The 23,190-nt window shown below is 38.9% G+C and overlaps 1 protein-coding gene across 1 annotated transcript in view; it reads right to left on the bottom strand.

Annotated features, from left to right (window-relative positions):
- The window catches only part of ABCA13 (ATP binding cassette subfamily A member 13), a 471,542-nt gene that overhangs the window by 209,675 nt on the left and 238,677 nt on the right, over nt 1–23,190 (bottom strand). Inside the window, 2 exon segments of the mRNA XM_031013046.3 lie at nt 7,193–7,298; nt 22,819–23,049. Coding sequence (XP_030868906.2) covers nt 7,193–7,298; nt 22,819–23,049 — 337 coding nt within the window.

The raw sequence follows: 23,190 nt of genomic DNA, 5'->3' as shown, positions 1-23,190 counted from the left end.
TTCTTCTAAAGTTTCCAATGACATTTTGGAGAAAAAGAAATATTAATCTTAAAATCCATACAGAATCCCAAGAGGCCCTGAATAGCTAAAACAATACTGATAAATATGAAGAAATTTGGAGAATTCCCACTTTCTGATTTCAAAAGTTACTACAAAGCCATGGTAATCAAAACAGTGTGGAACTGGCACAAAAACAGACGTAAAGACCAATGGAATAAAATAGAGAACTCAGAAGAAAATGTTCACATATATGGTCAATTGGTTTTCAACAAATGAGCCAAAACCATTCAGTGAGAAAAAGTCATTTCCATAACTGATGTGGGGAATACTGGATATCCATATGCAAGAGAATAAAAATGGACACCTACCATACACAGTATAGAAAATTAACTCAAAATAAATCAAAGACCTTAATGTAAAAGCTAAAACTATAAACTTCTTGGAAGAAAACACAGGAAAAAACTTCAGGATATTGCAGTTGCCAGTGATTTTTGGGGTTTGCCACCATTAGCACAGGCAACAACAACAACAACAAAATAGGTAAGCTAAATTCCATCAAAATTAAAAACTTTAGTACAAGAAAAAGTACAATTAATAGAGTAAAAAGGTAGCCCATGGAAAGAGAAAAAAATTGCAAATTATATTTCTAATATGAGATTAATATCCAGAAAACAAAGAACTTCTACAAGTCACCACCACAACAAAAACCAACCCCATTCAAAAATGGGCAAAGGCCTTACTAGAGGATTCTCCAAAGAAGATGTGCTAATGGCCAATAAGCACATGAAAAGGTGCTTAACATTACTAGTCATTAGGGAAATGCAAATCAAAACCACAGTGAGATACCACTTCACACCCATTAGGATGATTATTATCTAAAAGGTGGAATAACAAGCATTGGTGAAGATATGGAGGAATTGGAGCCCTAGTTCAGGCTGGTGGGAATGTAAAATGGTGCAACCACTGTGGAAAATGATACAGCAATTTCTCAAAAAATCAAACATACCATAGGATCCAGTAATTCCATTTCTTGTTATATGCTCAAAAAAAGTAAAAGCAGGGGGCTTGAACAGATATTTGTACATCAGTTTTCATAGCAGCATTATTACAGTAGCGTAAAGATGAAAGCAACACAAATGTCCATCAACAGATAAATGGATAAACAAAATGTGATACATACATATAATGGAATATTATTCAGCCTTATAAAAGAATGAAATTCTGTCACTTGCTTCAACATGGATAAACCCTGAAACTCTTAGTCTAAGTGAAATAAGCCAGTCACAAAAGGGCAAATACTGTATGATACCATTTATATGAGGTAGTTAAATTCACAGCCACACAGGCTAGAATGGTGGTTTCCAGGAGCTGGGGGAGGGAGAAATGAGGAATTGTTGTCTAATTGGTACAGAGTTTCAATTTGAGAAGATAAAAAAGTTCTGGAAATGGATGATGATGATGGTTGCACAATAATGTGAATGTGCGTAATGCCACTGAGCTGTATACTTAAATATGGTTAAAATGGTAAAATTTATATTATGTATATTTTACCACAGTAAAAATATATATCATATATAATACATAAATATATATGTATATAAATATATGTACTTATAAATTTATCATATATAAAAACACATTTGCTAGTTAATTTTCCATTTGATATTTTCTATTACCAAAAAACGTCCTAGATGAAAAAAATATTTTTTGAGTACTGTACTTATTTTTATTTTTCTTTGTTTTTTAATTATTTTCAGTTGCTAAAATTCACATAGTGCAAATCTACCAAAGATCTCAAGGGGGCTATAGAATCCTTCAGCTACTCAGTTTCCTCCCCTAGAGGCAAACTCCATTACCAGCATCTTTTTACCCTTCCAACGATATTTTACATGTATGTGTTTGAATGCACACTTGGTAGATTTTATTTCTTTTTTTTAACCTGTCATAAACTATTATTTGTTTATTATTATAGTTGACAAATAAAAATTATATTTATCATATACAACATGATGTCCTGAAATATGTATACCTTGTGAAGTGGCTAAACCGAGCTAATCAACATACGCAATACCTCACATAGTTTTTTGTGATGAGAAAACTCATCTATTCTTTTAGAGATTTTCAAGAATACAAAACGTTATTAACTACAGTCACCATGTTGTACAATAGATCTCTTGAACTTATTTCTCCTATATAACTGAAATATTGTATCCATTTACCAACATCTCCCCACCACATCCCCTCCCAGCACCTAGTAACCACAATTCTACTCTCTATTTCTATGATTTCAACTTTTAAAAATTCTGCATATATGTGACATTATGTAGCATTTGCCTTTCTGTTCCTAGCTTATTTCACTTAAAATAATGTTCTCCAGGTTCATCCATGTTGTCACAAATGACAGAATTTGCTTCTTTTTTAAGACTGAATAGTATTCTATTATGTACATATGCCGTATTTTCTTTATCCATTCATCTGTTGATGAACACTTAGGTTGATTCCATGTCTTGGCTATTATGAATGGTGCTGCAATAAACATTGGAGTGTAGATATTTCTTTAAAATACTGATTTCATTTCCTTGGATATATACCAAGTAATGGGATTCCTTGATCATATGGTGGTTTTATTTTTAATTTTTTAAAGAACTTTCATACTATTTTCTATAATGGCTATACTTATTCACATTCCCACCAACAGTATGGAAGAGTTCCTTTTTCTTGACAACCTCACCAGCATGTGTTATCTTTTGTCTTTTTAATATTAATTATTCTAACAGATATAAGGTTATATCTCATTGTGGTTTTCATTTGCATTTCTCTGCTGACTATTAATTTAGTATTTTTTCATATACCTGTTGGCCATTTGCATGTCTTCTTTTGAGAAATGTCTATCTATTCAGATCATTTGATCATTTTTTAACTGCATTATTTGTTTTCTTTAACTGGGTTATTTATAATATATACATATATTTTATTATTATTATACTTTAAGTTCTAGGGTACATGTGCACAATGTGCAGGTTTGTTATGTATGTAAAATTTAAAAGTTTTAAAAAAGATCAAGTGTGTCTCACAGGTCTACTCAACCAAACCAGAGGACCTCTAGGAAGCTTTGTGGTGTGGTTCCCTCTGCCATCTATGTAGAAGCCAAAAAAATACAGAAGAGGTTATTTCAAAAACACCTGGCTTTTGTCTAATGGATGAATATTACTGAAACCTAAGAAAGTTTCACACAGTGTTCGCGAAAACTGCTTCATCAGGTATAGTGCCAGCACTGTCTAAAAAGACCAGGAAGAATACAAGAAGGAAAGAAGATTATAAAAGATATGAAATAAGCCTTACATCTGGAAGATATAAAATTGTGATGATTTATGTACCTAACAGAGCCCCCAAAGACATAAAAACAGAAGTCAACAGATTTAAAGGGAGAAATAGGCAATTCTACAATAATAATCAGAAATATCAATACCCAAATTTTATTAACAGATAAAATAATTTACAAGAATATCAACAAGAAAACAAAAGACTTGAACAACCACTACACACAAACTAAATATTACAGATGTCTATAGAACACACCACCTATCACAACAGATGAACATTCTTTTCAAGGGTACATGGAACTTTCTCCAGCATAGACCATAAAACAAGCCTTAATAAGTTGAAAAGAGATTTGTTGTTGTTGTTGTTGTTGTTGTCGTTGTTGTTTGAGACAGAATCTCCCTCTGTTGCCCAGGCTGGAGTGCAGTGGCACGATCTAGGCTCAAGGCAACCTCCACCTCCCACGTTCAGAAGTTTGAGACCAGCCTGGCCAACATGGTGAAATCCCATCTTTATTAAAAATATGAACCCATTCTGGCTTCTTTCAGATTACAATAAAATGAAATGGGACTTTAATAACAAAAGGGAATTTAGAAACTCACAAATATGTGGAAATCAACACAACCTAAATAAGAAATGAAAGAAATCAAAAGAGAAGTTAAAAAATACTTTGAGATGAATGAAAAATGAAGATACAACATATCAAAATTTACAGGGTACAGCTGAAGGAATGCTTAGAGAAAAATTTATAGCAGTAAATGTTTATAATTATACAAAACAGATCTCAAATTAATGCAAACTTCCACCTGAAGACACTGGAAAAACAGAGCAAACTAAATCTAAGGTAAGCAAAAGAAACAAAATAATAAAAATTAGAGCTGAATTTCATGAAATTGAAAAGAGAAAAATCAATAAAACCAAAAGCTGATTCTGTGAAAACATTACCAAAATTGACAACACTTCAGCTAGATTAACCAAGAAAACGGAGAAGACTCAAATTATTAGAAGTGGAAATGAAAGGTGAAACATCACTACAGACTTTTTTTTTTTTTTTTTTTTTTTTTTTTTTAGACGGAGTCTTGCTCTGTCGCCCAGGGTAGAGTACAGTGGCACAATCTCAGCTCACTGCAACCTCCGCCTCCCGGGTCCAAGCAATTCTCTGCCTCCACCTCCCAAGTAACTGGGATTACAGGCACCTGCCACCATGCTCAGCTAATTTTTTGTATTTTTAGTGGAGACGGGGTTTCACCACGTTGGCCAGGCTGGTCTTGATCTCCTGACCTCATGATTCACCCAGCTCAGCTTCCCAAAGTGCTGGGATTATAGGCGTGAGCCACCGCGCCTGACAAACATCACTACAGACTTTTAAAAAACAAAAGGAATTATAACTGATTACTATGAACAATTGTATGCCAATAACATAAAATAGCATAACGGCTGAAATGAAATGGACAGATTCCTAGAAAGACATAAAACACTGAAACTGATTTGAGAAAAATATAGACAATCTAATAGCCCTACATCAATTAAATATTTGAATTAATAATAATTAAAAAACCTACCCGCAAAGAAAAGCCCAGACCCAGAAGCCTTCACTGGTAAATTCCACAAAACATTGAAAGAAGAGCTAATACCAATTATTCACAAACATGTCCACAAAATAGAAGAGAAGGGATCACCTCTCAACTCATTCTATGAGGTGAAGATAACCATGATAACAGCACCAAAGACATTGCAAGAAAAGAAAATTGCAGACCAATACCTGCTATAAAGATACAAAAATGCTCCACAAAATACTAGCACAATAAAATCCAGCAATACATGACATGACCAGGTAGAATTTATCCCAGGAATGCAATGTTGTTTTAACTACCAAAAACCAAAAATATACCACATAAATAAATAAATAAACAAAAAACATATGATCATCTCAATAGATGCAGAGAAAGCATTTGGCAACATCCAACCCCTTTCATGATTAAAAACACTCCACAATTAAGAACAGATAGAAACTTCTTCAACTTCATAAAGGGCATTTATGAAAACCTAGTTACCATTCCACTTAACTCACACAATTCCATAATTAGAAATTCTTCCAGCTCTAGAAATAAAATCTGCCCAATTTTAATAATGGACAAAAAATCTGAATATGATTTCTCCAAAGAAAATATACAAGTGGCCATGAAGCCTATGAAAAGATATTCAACATCATTAGCCACCAGTGAAATGTAAATAAAACCCACAATGAGATACACACTAAGGTGTGTGTCACATCCACTAAAGTGTCTGTAATCAAAACAGCAGATAATAACAAGGGTTAGGAGAATGTGGAGAAATTAGAACCTTCATATACTACTGGTGGGAATGTAAGGTGTGATCACTTTAGATGACAGTCTAGCAGTTTCTCGAATGATTGAAACATATGATTCAGCAATTTCACTCCTAGGTATACATGTAAGAGAAAACATATCCACAAAAATTGTGTACATAAATGTTCATAATAGTATATTTGCAATAGTAAAAAACTGGAAACAACCCCAAATGCCCATCAACTGGTGAATGGACAAACAAAAATGTGGTATATTTATACAATGAAATATTTGGTAATCAAAATAAGTTGAGTACTGGCACGCTGTAACATGGATGAACCTCAAAAATATTGTGCTGAGTGAAAGAAGCTAGTCACAGAGGGCCACACATACTATGATTCCATGTATATAAAATGTCCAAAATAGGCACATCTATTAGAGATTGAAAGTACATTAGGGGTTGCCTGTGGCTGAAGAGATGGGGATTTTGAGGAGTGACTGCTAAGTGACACCAGTTTTCAGAGTAATGAAAATGGTATAAGGTTGATTGTGGTGATGAATGCAGAACTCTGAAGAAGCTAAAAGCCACTGAATGGTCCCGTTTATATGAGTGAATTGTGTGTTATGTGAATTATACCTCAATAAAGCTGTGGGAAATAAAAATATATGCCTAACATAATCATTAGGAGAATGCAAATTAAAACCACAATGAGAAACTACTACACATCTATTTTAATAGCTAAATTATATGTTTTTCAAATCTGATACTACTAAGAGCTGAAGAGGAAGTACAGCAATAGCAATTCCTACAGTTGCTGGTGAGGATGCAATTTGGGAAACATCATAAAAGGTTATAACATATTTAATTCTAGTTACTTATTCATGGGTTCATGTGCTTAGTAGACTGAAATCTCCGAAGGAAAGCTCTTAGATTTATTACCCTCCACATCCCTAGAGCTCAGCTCAGGGATCCTTGCTGAGTTGCTGCTAATAAATATGCCAGGAATTGGACTGAACTGGAGCTTCAGTCACACACCTAGATACCAAATCTGGATTCTGTTCAATCATTAAAGCCTATAAAGGAGGCTGCATACAAAAGCTGAAGCCATGATTTGGTCCCAAAGGGACAGAGGTCGCATGAAGGCAAAGCTCACATCTGGGGCTTTGTTAAACCATGCAAATCCATTACCAGGAGGGTGCCTGCACATAAGAGGCACACCACGCAGGTAGGCCAGATCAGTTTGTTTGTGATGAAGGTAAAATAAGATGAATGATGGTCATTATTCTAACTGTATACATTGAGAAATTTTTTATATACTAAGTCAAGTCCTGAAGAAAAGATAAATGTGTCCCATAAACACACAGTTTTTTTTTTTTCAAGCCAGGATAAAACTCAACGTTTTTTTTGCCTCTGACATGTATTTACTTGCCCCCTCACTATACACTCACATCTCCTCACTAACTTCAGAACCTTGCTATACAACTTTTAAAACAACGGATGTTGAATAAGGCTGGTGTCATTGTTCCTCCAGCAGAAATGCAGGAAGCCATTCTGTACTTACAGTAGCCAGACAGATGTCCTGTAGGCCTGTGGTTCTGCAGCTCTGATTCAGTCCCTAGGGCAATGTGAGATTTCTTGTTGGAATCTTGCAAAAGCATCAAAAACACCTTTCGGGGAAAAAAAAAAAGCCATGTATTATTTTATGTTTCTATACACATCGCATTTCTTTTCTTCTGCCTCAATTGCCTAATCCAGTTGTGACAACATATGCCAGACACACCCCATATATTTCATTTAGCCATCCATTTAATTGGCATAACTCTAAGACTACCTAGGTCTCAGCAAAACAGGCTACCCACAGGATACAAAGATGAATGAAACTTGACTGTGAACTCCCAGACCCTCATGGGCTAGTGGAGGCTGGTCAAATGCATAGGCAGTGGTAGGCAGGGAGGGGACAGACAGCAACACAATGTATCCAATTCAACTTAAGTTTGTGACTCACTGTACCAGCATCTTAGGAATTCAGAGATGAATCAGACAATAAAATTGCAATGCTCAGTTTACTTACAGTAGATGGGATCTCATACATAAAAATCCCCATTAAATGTGTGCTTTCCATGGGCTATGATATATGATGTCACTAAGGTAGTTAATCAAATAACTTGCTTGAAGTCATTTCTTGGTTAGTAGTGGAGGCAGAAGTCCAACCTCAGTTTATTCAAAGCCAAATGCTATGACTAAAGTAGCAAAAATAAGGTGAGAAAGCAGAAGTGCAAGCAGACACAAAGGGAAATGAGGTGGGGTGGAGACATCGAGGGCCTTGAGCTGCACCTGGATCGCTGGCAGGGATTTATGGAGTGATGGAAAGAGAATCTCTAAAATAAACATTGGGCAATGCACGAGAAGCATAAAAGTCAAGGAGACATCGCCCTGCAGCAGCACAGTCCTAACTGCTGGAGTTCCACTCTTGGCAAGATGTGGGCCGGCTCTGTGTCTGCAGGCATAGGACTGCACCACCCAGAGTGTTGGCTGCCTCGTTGTATTAATAAAACAGAGATGATGATCACAGTATTTAAAGTTGAGTAGATGATGGCTGTAAAGTGCCAGGCACAGACTCTAGAAGCATGCAGTAAGTCTTCTATTATTCATGTGGTTAGCCAAGGTTTCCTGAACGTTCTCTGTGGGCCATGCACAAAGCTAGGCACTGTGCATTGCCACTCTCTCCCTTGGCATCATCTGTGCAGGTGCTTCCATCACCCCTTCCTCTGCACATATCCATAGAGATATTGGTCCCTGGCCCTGGCCCCTCTCCAAGTGACTCCTGCTGGGCCAGCATCACTGTCCATCCAGCTGGTACCTCCCACCCAATGCCCTGGGTAGTGAAGTCCTATACCTGCATATACAGATCTCAGCCCACACTAAGCACCCTGCCTCACTTCTGATTTCTCTACACAACCTCACCATTCTGATTCCTCTAAACAAGCAAAAAGGGATTGACTGTCTCTAGATGTTCCTGAGGAGCCCCCAACCACAGGGAAAGATGGGGGAAGGCACCAGAAAGAAGAAGCCATGAGGAAGCAAGCCTTCAGGAGAGGCATGCAATATCTCTGCACGTGGTTAATTAGTTTGCATGGAATCCTACTGAGCAAAATCTGCATGAGTAGCACTAGTGAAAGGTCAGATGCAGCTACCTTCATGTGAAAGATAACACTTTGCTGATTCCCAGTAAGACTCCAAGGAAAAGCTGTAAACCTCACTACTATTGCAAATAATAATAAGAAGAAGAATGATTAATAACATTTCTGAGTGTGCGCCAGCCATGTGACCTTGGACACATTATTTTACCACTCTTTAACTTAGTTTCCTCACATGATAAATGGTAATAAATAAGAGGCCGGGCGCGGTGGCTCACGCCTGTAATCCCAGCACTTTGGGAGGCTGAGGCGGGTGGATCACGAGGTCAGGAGATCGAGACCATCCTGGCTAACACGGTGAAACCCCGTCTCTACTAAAAATACAAAAAATTAGCCGGGCGAGGTGGCGGGCGCCTATAGTCCCAGCTACTCGGGAGGCTGAGGCAGGAGAATGGCGTGAACCCCAGGAGGCGGAGCCTGCAGTGAGCCGAGATTGCCCCACTGCACTCCAACCTGGGCGACAGCGAGACTCCAACTTGAAAAAATAAATAAATAAATAAATAAATAAATAAGACGTATTATAGGATTGTTGCAAGCAGTAAATGCATTTATATATAAAGTTATAAAAACGATGCCTGGCATGTAGCATGCTGGCAATGTCTGGTCTTAACAGTAGCTAGATAAGGATGAGTAAGTGTAGTAGGGTGTATGTGCTATGTTTCATCATGTAATTCTCAGATCAATCTGATGAGATGAGTACTATTATCCTCGCTTAAGATGAGGGCACTGAGGCTTAGTGCAGTAAGTCTTCACCTAGTGCATTTATAGCGAATTAAATAGGAAACAATAGAAATAGTGAAAATCAAGAATTATTCATTGACTAAAGATTTTCCTTTATATCTTATTCTAAATGGAATTTTCATTTAATGGTCACATTTAACTATGATTATATGAAGCATACCTTGACAACTAAGGCATTATTGATGATAACAATATTCATCTGTCCTTTTTAAATTTTCCTTTTCTAGCCCCTCTCATAAAAGGCCATAGTTGTATGTGGGGGGAAGGAGGGTGTGTGTGTGTGTGAGTGTGTATGAACATGTGTGAATGTATATGCACATGTTTGAATGCACACATTTGTGGGCATGTGTGTGTTAGAGGAGGAAACAGAATAAGGACAGAGTTTTTGCCCTCAATAATCTCACAGATCAGCAGGAGATACAATCAATTATGGTACGGCACTAAGTATCTGGGTACAACGTGTCTGAAAATACTGGAACTTTGCCTATGAACAGTGAAAGGCAAGCCTAAGACAATCAGAATGTTATGCGTGCCATCAAGTGGCAGCTCACCTTAACTGCAGGCAGGCTGTCCGGGAGGCTCTGAGATTTTGACAAAATGTCAAAGTAGCCCAATTAACAGAGAGGGCAAATAAAGGTTACTCTTTTCAAAAGCAATATGACACTGATCACTGTAATCAAAGATTTGGAGACTTGATGGCAGACTTTGTCTTTGTTATTTTGCATTATAATTCTCACACTGAATCACACAGACAGCAACTGTAAAACTCCCCTTGGCAAGTATTTCAGGTAACCCTAACATCCAGAATAGAACATCACCCAGGGATTTAATGAAAGAAAACTTACGAGAAGGCTCCTAACATTTCACTGAATTCTGGACATAGAATTTCCACATTACATCATTTTACAGTAAGTCCTCACTTAGCGTCATCAGTAAGTTATTGTTCACAACTGCAACTTTAAGCAAAAGGACATACAGCAGGTCCTCAAATAATGTCATCTCATTCAACGCCATTTTGTTATAATGTTGATGAAGGAAAAAAAGTTGTTTTGCTTAAAGTCTTAGTTTCCAAGAACCCATCAACAATGTTAACTGAGTTCTCACTGTATTCCTTCTTATCTGATACATACTTTCCAGCAATATTTAAATCAATATTTATACTGAAAGGTGTTCTTCAGATTTTTTAAAGTAATTCAAATAAAGAAACGTAAACTCTCTTTCATTTCAACAAATTATGAGGAGATGCAAAATACTGAGAAAATATTCTTATTAAGGATATAAAAGTCCTGATCAAAACATATAAACCATCTTCCAAAAGACATAGAAATAAAGGTTAGGCAACTGCACAGGAAGTGAACGCTGGCTAAACATCTAATGTCCTGGCTACACTTTCCAGTTTAAGAAGAATGCTGCGTTTGTGCATTTAGTATGGAATGACATTATTTATACATATGTCTTCCTCCTCTTTTGGTGGTATTTTCTATCATTGTAACTGAATATAGGCCATAAGCCAATTCAAATGGACCAAATAAGACCTACACCTTCCCACTTTCATACAAAATATGTAGAATATTCTTTTCAATCTTATCTAATGTTTTGAACTTCACTGAAATTACAAGCTTCTCAAGTCAAAGGACAATCAAGTTGGTCAAACTACTCATTAATTTTTAGGTAAATTCATCACACAAAGTAAATAAGAATAAAATAAGAAATGATGAAATTATGTCTAAAGGACACTAACTAGCATGAAAGTAATTTAAAATGTAACAAAAATATGCTTTAAAAGCAATGCCTATGGTGTATCCACTCTTTCTTTTCAAGGGACAGTAAATTCAAAAGTTTTGGGATTCTTCATTTGGGGATCTACATCTCCTTAATTTAAAAGAGCTTTGAGGTCTAGGCATTTATGACAGCCCAGTGTCATCTCAACACTGATTGTGCTATCAGTCCCTCAGCCATGAGTCCTATGTCCCATCCTTTTGGGTTCTCTGTTTAAAGGGTGTTGTCAAGCAGCATGAGACCCCAGATATGATCTACACTTAAAGTGTCAGTTTGATGGATTGTGTCCTGGAGATGGTCAGTGCAAGGTACTTTTTTGCTTAGATGCTAGAGAAATTTATGAAGCTGACCAAATTTTTGTAAGACAAGGACAATGGAACCCAGCTGAGTGATGACTTGAGCAGAGGAAGAATTTCCAAACTTGACCTACATGTAACATAAGATGTACTCTTTCTGTTTCCCCAAAGTGATTGTTTTTTAAAGAAGGAGAAGATGAAAACACACGGACAACTTAGATGATACGAAACACTAGAGGTACTAGCAACTGCTCTCTAAATATGGGATCTTGGGCAGGGCTGTCCCCGGACATGCTAACACAATGCATGCAGCAAGATTTGTTATTTTACAGGAGCTTGTATGAATTTCCTATCACTGCTGTAACAAATTACCACAAATGTGGTGGCTTAAGACAATGTATTTAGGCCGGGCGCGGTGGCTCACGCCTGTAATCCCAGCACTTTGGGAGGCCGAGGTGGGCGGATCACGAGGTCAGGAGATCGAGACCACGGTGAAACCCCATCTCTACTAAAAATACAAAAAATTAGCTGGGCGCAGTGGCGGGCGCCTGTAGTCCCAGCTACTCGGGAGGCTGAGGCAGGAGAATGGCGTGAACCCGGGAGGCGGAGCTTGCAGTGAGCCGAGATTGCACCACTGCACTCCAGCCTGGGCGACAGAGCGAGACTCCGTCTCAAAAAAAAAAAAAAAAAAAAAAAAAAAAGACAACGTATTTAGTATCTTACAGTTCTGGGGGTCAGAAGCCTAATATGGGCCTTCCTGGGCTAAAATCAAGGGAGAATATACACCCTGGACTTTCCCAGCTTCTAGTGGCTGCCAATATTGTTTGGCCAATGGCCCCAGCCTCCATCTTTAAAGCTCATCTCTCCAACTGCTGCCTCATCATAACATCATCTTCTTCCTCTCTGACCTTCCTCGATCCCCCTTTGATGTATCCTTTTGATTACCTCAAGTCCATCCAGATAATTTGGGATATCTCCTGCCACAGTCCCATATGGGTAACACTTACAGGCTTCAGTGATAAGGACGTGGACGTCGCTGGGGGACCATTATCCAGCCTGTCCTAGAACTATCACACCATCAACACACCTTTGAAACAAGGGCTGTTGATTTGAGGTGTCCCTGGAGACTACAGAACAGGAGAAGTTGGTAAGTAGAGTAGAAAATTTTGGAGTCCAACACAAAATGAAAAAAAATTCAGTGTCTGATTTTGGTCAACTCATTACCTTTTTGGTCTCTTGGTCTCTCAGTTTGCTTCTTCGTACAAGGGGAAGATTAAAAGACATAAGTTATAAAAGGTCAATTCTAGTTCACATCCAGGCTCTGTGACATCCTACAACACCTTGTTATAAACAGAATGCAAAGAATGGGTCACAGCACTCCAGTCAAAGGGCTGATAGCACAGTCAGTGTTAACAAGACACCAGGCTGTCTGCATAAATGCTTAGACCATGAGGCTGTTCTAAGTTAAGAAGACCTTAGCCCCCAAATGAAGAATCCTCAAAATACTGAATGTATTGTTCTTTAGGAAAAAAACAAAAAAAAGAAAAAAACAACAACAAACAGGATGTCACATGAAAGAAAAAGGGAACAGGGTCTCTCAAAAAAGTACCTGCTTCCTTCTCTTCCTTCCTCCCTCTTTCTTCCTTCTTTCCTTTCTTTCTTTTTTTTTTTTCTCTTTTTTTTTTTTTCTCTTTTTTTTTTTTTGTAAGAAAGACGCCAGATTAGGGTTTGGGGCCAACAGAAAGTGGCAGCTGAAGTGGGGCAGGTTCGCACAAGAAAGCATGTGAGCAGAGCAGCAAAGCAGTGTGGAGGCCTTGGAAGATGAGCTGCACACAGGAGGACTGAGGGAAAAGGTAGCATAAGAATGAGTAAGTCGAGTTTCTCATTATCAGAGAAGGGCGGTACAAATAAGGCAAGAGGAAACACTAAATGAATGCTGTGTAATTGGATTGGAATCAGAGATTCCATGTGGAGTTGAACTCCTAGTTTTCTATTTATGGGCAGAAAGAGAAGCAAAAATAGAGGTGGATCTTTTACCTTATCCATGAGGTAACCTCAGAGCAGCAACACCCCAATCACCATGAGCATATTGAGCAGCCAGGATTTCTTGGAGAAATGGCTGATTCTAGAGCCAGGGGTGGGAAAGAATGGCAATCCTAGAACATCTTGTTTTGTCAGGAAGCAGGAAAATGCTCAAAGAATGGGAGGCATGAGTTAAAAGGCACAAAATCCAGCTTGAAGGACCTCCCACTGGCTCAACTTGGTATGACATGAGCCTCAAAGTAAATAATGACCCTATTGAATTGTAACTCATTGAATAGAATAGGATGCTATGAGTGGCTCCTTATATAAATAGGTCAATGGGGTAAAGAGAGAGGTTCTTTCTTACTGGACAATGCCAACTAAAACACATGGAAGGAATGATGGAATTAGAAAAATCACCACTTGGCAAGTGCCATAGTAATAATTTTTAACTCTGGCAAGGAACATCAGAAGATGCTAAAACAGGTGGGTGAGAAAAGTGGAATTTACAGAGTCTCAAAATATGTCCTCAAAAAAAAAAGAGAGAGAAAAGGAAATTAACTTAAGAGTGGGAAAGCCTGGCAGACACCACTTTCCACTTTACCTGGGAAAAAAGATCACCACACTAGCCACAGAACAGGTCAGCCTTGTGCAGCAGGCAGCTAGGAGCAGTGGGACACAGCATCACCCCTGGAATATGCCAGCTAAAAATGCATAACCTGACCAATCACAGCAAAATAGGGCAAACCCATATTGAGGCTCATTGTGCAAAATACGTGGTCTGGACTCTTCAAAAATATTGAGGTCATGAAAGTCAAGGAAACTGAGGAATTCTTGCAGATTGACAGTGACTAAAGAGGCATGCAACTGAGTGCAGCTCGTGACCCTGGACTGGATCCTTTTGCTCTTAGGGACATGAGGAGCACAACTGAAACTTAAATGGGCAAAGATTGTACAGGAATTCTTTTTTCTTAAAAATTGTTCTAAAAAAAAGTCAAAAAAAAAAAAAAAAAAGATCAAGCCCTGCATCTGAGGCCCAGGCTTTACCTCTTAATGCTGTATAGGATGGGGCAGCTGAGTTAATGCACCCAAGGAACTAGCATCCAGAACCTCCTTGGCAAAGGTACAACAGGAACCCACTAATCAGTATTTAGCAAGCTGGAAGGGAAGAAACTTCCCATCTCAGGCAGACTCACCAACCTTTCTAAAACATTACTAAAAACTTCAAAATTATTAAAAAATACACTGCAAAAATTTATTCTGTTTGCATTATGCCAGAAAGTTTTGTCTTGGCTTCAGAGATTGCTGAAAATATATTCCATATGCAAAGCCAAGTCTTCTAGCTCTCTATGGTCCCATCCCACACAAAGTAAACATTGTAACTTGCCAGTATTGTCCTTAGGTCCAAGCATTGGAGTAGAAAGTACAGATGCCTTAATGAAACTGGTGACTATCATGATTTCATTTTAAATCTTAATTTCACTAGCTTGTAGGTAAAGTTGGAGATCACAATTTATAGTAAGTGTATTGCAGTTTAGAAATAAAATATGCTTTTTAGCTGAAGAGCTCAACTGGAGAGTTAATTGGCAGGTCCTCCTCACTCCTGTAAAGTCATCAGGCAAAATGCAGATGAAGGAAGAGAAAAGCACCCTCAGCGCTACAACAGCCATGCTAACTGTGGATCAGTAACAGACATAAGAAAGGAAAGTCAATGCTCGCCAAGTGTCAAGAGACAAAATTGGTTGAGACAGACATTTTATAGTCTCTACCAAACAAAAGAAGGTTCTCCAAAAGCCGCAATCTTTTTCCAATTTAAGATACCTTTCTCAAACAGCTCTAAATATACCATTTATATTTTGTTAGATCTCATATACATTGTATATATATTCCAGATTCTTTGCCCATGGTTGCCCTTAGAGAGATAATTTCTTTCTTAGCGTCCGTGTGTGTGAGAGATGTGGAAAAAGAGAGATACGTAAAATCTAGTAAATCAATATTTATTTAAGACCTATTATGTGCAAAGCACATACTAAATGTAGAAAGTAGAAATTACTGTAAGAAATTGAAGAAACATGTACTACATCTCCAAAGTAATTGAACAACTTGTTCTGTTGCTCCTCACTGATTAATGAGGAGTTCTTGCTGTTCTGGGGTGACTAACAGCAAGAACATGAATCCTGGATTTAAAAAATTGCAGAAGCATGTTACATGGAAGAATTATTCTTTTCAGAAGGTGGTGGGGATGAAACTCCTCTGTACTTTGATTGGAGCGGTGGTTCTACAACTCTATACGTTTGTCAAACTCACAGTGGATTTTACTGTAGGAATTTTACATATGAAGTACATAAATATATATTTTTTAAGAAAAGAGGGCAAAGAGGAGGAAGACTGAGAAATTTCCAAAAGGAATACGAACGGGTAAAGTACAAATACAAATATTTTGTAAAAGAAAGGTGACTACTAAACAGAAACAGAGATATTTAAGGATTATAGCATAATATGGTTTGGATCTGTGTCGTCACCCAAATCTCATGTCAAATTGCAATCCCTAATGTCCAAGGTAGGGCCTGGTGGGAGGTGACTGGATCATTGGGGTGGAGTTTTCATGAATGGTTTAGCCCCAACCCCCTTTGGTAGTGTATAGCGAGTGAGTGAGTTCTTGTGAGATCTGGTTGTTTAAAAGTGTGTGACACCTCCCCACTCTCTCTTGGTCCTGCTTCTGCCACATAAGATGCCTGCTCCCTCTTTGCCTTCCACCTTCCATCCCCAGAAGCAGATGCTGCTATGTTTCCTGTACAGCCTGCAGAACCTTGAGCCAATTAAACCTCTTTTCTTTATAAATTACCCAGTCTCAGGTATTTCTTTACAGCAATGTGAGAATGGACTAATACATAACATAAAAAGAATTTTTAGAAGTTATTCTATAACGCAAGGTATTCTGTAACATTAAAATATAGACAGATTAAAATATAACGGTGTCTAATCTGAAAATACACCACTGCATATGTGTTTTGGATATAAATAGTAGAAAAAATATTGATAATTCCTCATATTTATGTCTCAATTCATCAATATGTAACCTGCACTCAGTTTAATTATATGATTTGACCTAAACAAAAACTGTGTGTGGAAGATAGGGAAGATAAACCTACCGTAGGGATGAGAAAAATGAAGTTAACAAAGAGCTCTTAAAACTCAACAATAAGAAAGCAAACAGCCCAATTTTTAAAAAGTGGGCCAGAGACCTAAACAGACACCTCATTAAAGAATATATTCAAATGGCAAATAAGAATATGAAAAGTTGCTCCACATCATATGTCATCAGGAAAATGCAAATTAAGGCAGCAGTGAGATACCTCTACACACCTATTAGAATGGCTAAAATCCAGAGCTCTAACAGCACCAAATGTTGGCAAGAATATGGAACAACAGAAACTCCCATTCATTGCTGGTGGAAACGCAAAATGGTGCAGGTACTTTGGATGACAGTTTGGCAGTTTCTTACAACACTAAAGACACTCTTACTGTAAGATACAGCAGTTGCAGTCTTAGGTATTTACCCAAGTAAGTTGAAAACTTATGTCCACACAAAAATCTGCACACAGATATTTATAGCAGCTTTGTTCATAATTGCTAAAACTTGGAAGCAACCAAGATGTCTTTCAGTAGGTGAACAGACAAATAGACTATGGTACATTCAGCCACTGAAATATCATTCAGTGGTACAATGAAATAAGCTATCAAGCCATGAAAAGACACAGAGAAAATTTAAATCCATGTTACTAAAATAAAGAAGCCAAATTGAAAAGGCTACAAGGGTTGTACGATTCCCAACTCTGCAACATTCAGGAAAAGGTAAAACTACGATGACAGTAAAAAGATCAGTGGTTGCTGAGGGCTGGGGCTGCGGGCAGGGAGGAATGACTAGGCAGAGCACAAGAGATTTTTAGGGCAGTGAAACTGTTCCATATCATACTATAATGGCAGATACATGGAATTATACATTCATCCAAACCCATGGAATGTACAACAGCAAGAGTGAAGCCTAATGGGCTGGATGGTGATGTGTCCATGTTGGTTCATCAGTTGTAACAAATGAGCCATTCTGCAGGGATGTTGATAGTGGAGGAGGCTGGGGGCAAGGGAGGCAGAGGGACACAGAATGCACAATTTGTGCATTCTGCTCAATTTTGCTGAGAATCTAAAACTGCTCTTTAAAAAGTTTTTAAAATTAAAATAAATGTGGTTCCAGCCTAAGTGATTTGTCCAGATTGTCCCCGACAGGAAGTGATGAAACATAAATGCAAGTGTCAATGTTCTTGTCCTGATTCCCAGGCCCTTCCCATGGCAACCATGGGTTGAAGAAGATATGGGGCAGCAGGCCAGTTAGGAAATCCTAAATGTGACTAGAAGGCACTGAGTTTCTTCTGAAACGTTGAAAAGATTGAGGCATATGAAAAAAAAAGCATCTAGGACACAAATGCATGTCATCATTTGGGGACTCTGTCATTTGACCCCGTCACAGATCTTGAGGGTTATCCCCCTGGACCCAGTAATTGCATTTCTAGGAATCAGTCTATGGAAAAGCTGGGGGATCCTGTTCTTCGGACTTGTATGGTCTCAATGGTAAAATCAAAACTTTAGAAACAACCAAAGTGCCTTAAAGCAGGGAGGGGAGGAACTACATAAGGACACATTTTTGTAAAAGAAATTATGTCACCATGAACATCATGACTATGGGGAAAATAAAAACTGTTCAAGATAAATATTGTGAAATGGGTAACTCCTGTTTAAAAAAAAAAAAAGGTATATGCAGTGATGCAGTGAGATTTCAAGACTGGTTTAGAATTCTGAGCATGGAAGGACTGAAGTACAGCAAGCTCTTAACAGGCCCGAGCTCTGTAGGGAAGAGAGTGGGGAAGGGGCAGACATCAGAAGGAGAAGCATGGACATGGGTCTGGGGCAGGTGGGAGGCTGGACCTGGAGGGTGAGGAAGCAAAAGGAGCAGCCTCTAAACCCCAAGACACACCCAGGTTGCAGCTCCAGCCTTGTCCTCTGGGAGCGCCTGCAGGAGGCTTCCCTTGGTCCCGGGGCACTCTCCGACTGGGGCTCCTCCCAGGGCATCTCATGCAAGTCCCTATCAAGCAGAACAAATGTCGTCTGTCTGTGTGTCACGCGCTGCACTAGAAGTTTCTTCCCTTCAACCCTATGTTGTGGTTCCTTCCATGATTCCCAACCTACAGGTAAGGGCGCCAAGGTAGGGGAGTCATTCTGCAGTGAGGGAGCACCATGCATGGTCAAGAATGCAGACCACTCCCCATGGCCCTGCAGGCTCTGTCGAGGCCCAGCTCTCTCAGCACCCCAGGGGGTGCAGAAGGAAACATGGAAATCTTAGTTTCTATTCCTAGGCGGAACCTATCAGACATAAAGAATTCCTCATATTTAAGACTGATAGGAGCACTGGTGGCCTCTGTGGCCACAGTGACAGTTCTTCAAGTTTCAACAGGTTGCAGCTTTGTAGAAGCCTGTCTAAGTAGATTTTTACATTGATTTATCTAGTTTTTACTAAAATAACACTTATAAAGGAGATAGTGGCTTTAAAAGATTCTGCAGATAATACGAGCAACACAAGCACCGCAAACACGAAACAGTGCAGCTGACACTTTCTTACTCCTGTGGGATCTTCATTTTAGTCTCAGATGTGACTAAAAATTCAGACAGACCTGAAAATTAGGGAGGAAAGAAGGATGTAGGCAGGAAGGAGGAAGGGAGGCAAAAAGAGAGAGGTGGGGAAGGAAGGCAGGAAAGAAGGGAATTACTAAGAAGAATACTGAAGTATCTTATTTACGTGTGCTACGGTTATGAATAAGCCTCTCCCTAAATGTATGTTTTACCTGAAGATATTATTGATTGGTCATATATGCCACAATAATTAACAAAACATTTAAGAGCTAAGCATCCACCCTTGATATAAAGGCTTTCCTCACCAGTTTTTTTTTTCTGTGATACTTAAATTCATAAAATATTGAATCAAAATGTTCCACAAAATTTCACTCTTCTTAATAATAAAAATTAAAAGTATTACCAAGGATTTCTCTTTCATTAACAACAAGCAAAATGCCACTTACGTAAAGGGAACACCCACTCTTCCTGTCGCATGTGTTTAATTGTAAATCAGTAAATACATTGGGGGTGAACACTCATTATTTCACTGATAAGTGTGCTTGGTCCATATTCCTACAGCATCTTCCTCCCTGCCCTGAGAGTTCAGTGAGCTTATGAATATGTTCAATTTATCTGTACAAGACGCCATACAACTAGTAAACAACCGGATTAACCCGGTGAATGATTACAGAGACAGACATGAACATAAGAAGTCTGGGCTTTTTTGACAATTTCTCTCTATAACCCAAAGAAAAAATTATTTTATTTTTCTTTTCCAAGTGACCCAGGATGGCAAAACTACCCCTGGAAGCAGCACCTCCTTCTGTCTGTAGGGAAACTGACTCATGCCAGCTGACAGCTCTCAACTGTCCAAATGATTAGCTTCCAATATAATATTTGGACTTGTTATTCACATTTAAGAAGATAGTGACAACTGTGGTGCCTGACATAGCTGCATTCAAGTATGGTGCTTTAGTTAGCACCAGGCCTGTAAACCTACATCCTGACTCATGCAATCTGGGGAAAAGGGGCTTAGGAAATTCCTTCTTGCTCTACATTGGCCCAGGGAAGACTGCTGTCTCCCAGAAATTCCTGGAGGAAAGGTGCCTTTTGGGGGTATAGATGTTATTTAATTCTATGGTCACTCCAAAGCTATGGCAGCAACGTCTCATGCAATCCCACTATAAGTGGGAAAAGCCATTACCATTTTTGACAGATTTGTTCCAGGCATTTAATCATTATTGTTGCTTCTTGGGAAACCATGCAAACTGTTCTGATTTTTCCATTTTAAAGATCAAAATCTTGGTGCCAGGTGCAGTGGCACACACCTATAGTCTCAGCTACTTGGGAGGCTAAGGTGGGAGGATCACTTGAGCCCAGGAGTTCCAGACCAGCCTGAGCAACACAATGAAACCCTGAACATGTATATATGTTTTATTAAATATCTATGTATTATTATATGTAATATATGTTTATGTATGTATATTATATGTTACATATGTATACATATGTATATTATGTGTAATATATATGTATTATTTTATTAAATAATAAAATACTCATTTTATATTAAAAATATAGCTGGATGAATCTTTGGAAAGGTCCAGCACATTGTTCACTTAGAAAATATTTATTAAGCAACCACGAGTGCCAGTAACTGTCCCGGGCACTGCTGCTATAGAGGTGGGCAGAAAAGATACAAGCACTCACAGATCTCAACGTCCACGGGAGAGACAGAGAAGCATGCATAACAAGTTGGGAGAAGTGTCATGAAGAAAAGCTTCAGAGTGCAGTGAGGGCGGGTGGGGGGAACATGGAACAGAATTGATGCTGAGGAATCTGGGAATCCGCTGCAGAGGCGCCGTTCATGTCAAGACTTGAAGAATGAAAATAGGAGACAGCCAGACAAGAAAAGATGCAGTGACCGCATCCTTTGGCTTTAGAAAACAGCTCCTATTCATCATGTGTGTTTATTAGGCTGCTTTTTGTTTGTCTCTTGCACTGTAACTTGCTCTATTAAAACGCAGTGGCAATGGATGGACTCCAGTCCTGATGATGCATGGAATACAGAGCATCAACCACAAAGGCATGGGCTCATTTAGAGAACTTGACTAACTATCAGAAACCCTAGGTCTAAGTAGAGCTCACCATTTACGACCTTCGTGATTTGGGGTAAAGAAATTGGCCTATGTGAGCCTCAGCTTACTCAACCTTAAAATAGGAATAATAAGTTACGGAGTTTCAGGGGAACCAAATACATTCTATGTATAAAAGCATTTTGTAATTATTTTTATGTTTCACAATCTTTTATGACTATTTATTCCAGACAAAACTTGTGATGGAGGTTATCTACTTGGGACCACACTGATTTATCACACAAAAGTTGCCTTTCCTCCTGCATCACTAACCCAAGGAATCAATTCCAAAACACAACTGAATGTTCAGACTTTGACTTTTGCAGATTTTTAAAAATTTTAACTTGCAGCACTTGATTTTTTGAAAACCTGTGACATTTTATATAAATAATAGCAATGTAAAATTAGGGCTCAAATACTGCCCACACAGAGAGCCAACCTCAAGAACCCCAAACAAGGCATGCCTCAGATTGGGTCACACAACGTAGCAATGTCCTCCTGGAGGAAACGCCTATTTCTGCCTGTTGTTAAGTGTACTCTATGAAGAACCCACATGGAGTGGTCTCATCCACCTCAGATCCAGGTAGAGAAAAGTGGGACCTGGGGGATGGGAGCTCACCAGGCGTCTGCAGTGTTCCTGTGCTAAACCCTCTCACATCACGGATACCCAGCATGGGGCCAGAGGCTCCCAGACAGAAGCAGAAAGAGGAGGGCATCTCTACATGAAGAATTACAACCAGCAATCAACCACTACTGACAACTGTTTAAACACCTCATGATTCTGAATTAAAGACACCAAGCTTCTCAAATACAAGAATGCTAAAAGAGGCCGGGTGCATGGGCTCACACCTGTAATCCCAGCACTTTGGGAGGCTGAGGTGGGCGGATCATGAGGTCAGGAGATCGAGACCATCCTGGCTAACATGGTGAAACCCCATCTCTACTACAAATACAAAAAATTATCCAGGCGTGGTGGTGGGCGCCTGTATTCCCAGCTACTCAGGAGGCTGAGGCAGGAGAATGGCGTGAACCCGGGAGGCAGAGCTTGCAGTGAGCCGAGATAGCGCCACTGCACTCCAGCCTGCACTACGTCTCAAAAACAAAAACAAAACAAAACAAAAAAAAGAATGCTAAAAGAATGCCATTTCACTTAAAGGGCAATTGCCACCTGTCAGGCCTGTTAAGTTCAGTTATTGGCATCTAGTATGCTACCAATCAGAAATCAAATGTAAATAAAAGTGCACACTCCTCCCCCTTACCCATATCTCCTCCCCTTTACCCACATCTCTTCATTTAATGTGGAATGGCCCAAAAAGCATAAATAATTAAAACATGCTTCAGTTTTCTCAGTACCTCTTCTAAGGTGGTGTCTGAGATCCCATAGCCCGTCAGGTGCAGCTGATGCAGGTTCTCATCCAGGGCCTGGAAGAGCCCTTTCAAGCAGGCCTTGTCTGTGTCCTTTGGAATGGTGTAGGTCAGCTCACTTCCACTGCTGTCTTTGAGAAATGCTTGTGGAATATAGATCTTTATCAGGGTTGTAACACAAGCCATGTCTTTCAGATCATGGGCCTCCAGAACAGAAGGCTATCCATAAAAAAAAGGAAAAAAGAAACCAGTAAGGAATGTTAATCCATATATACATCAATTGATTTCACGTATATCCATAAGCAAATTATTTCAAAACTCCATTTCAAAGCTTAAATGAAATATCACACTTAAGCAACA

This window comes from Gorilla gorilla, chromosome 6 (genome assembly GCF_029281585.2).
Source record: "Gorilla gorilla gorilla isolate KB3781 chromosome 6, NHGRI_mGorGor1-v2.1_pri, whole genome shotgun sequence".
Taxonomy (NCBI): domain Eukaryota; kingdom Metazoa; phylum Chordata; class Mammalia; order Primates; family Hominidae; genus Gorilla; species Gorilla gorilla.
The sequence above is the reverse complement of the archived record's forward strand: the minus strand, read 5'-3'. Positions and strand labels throughout refer to the sequence as shown.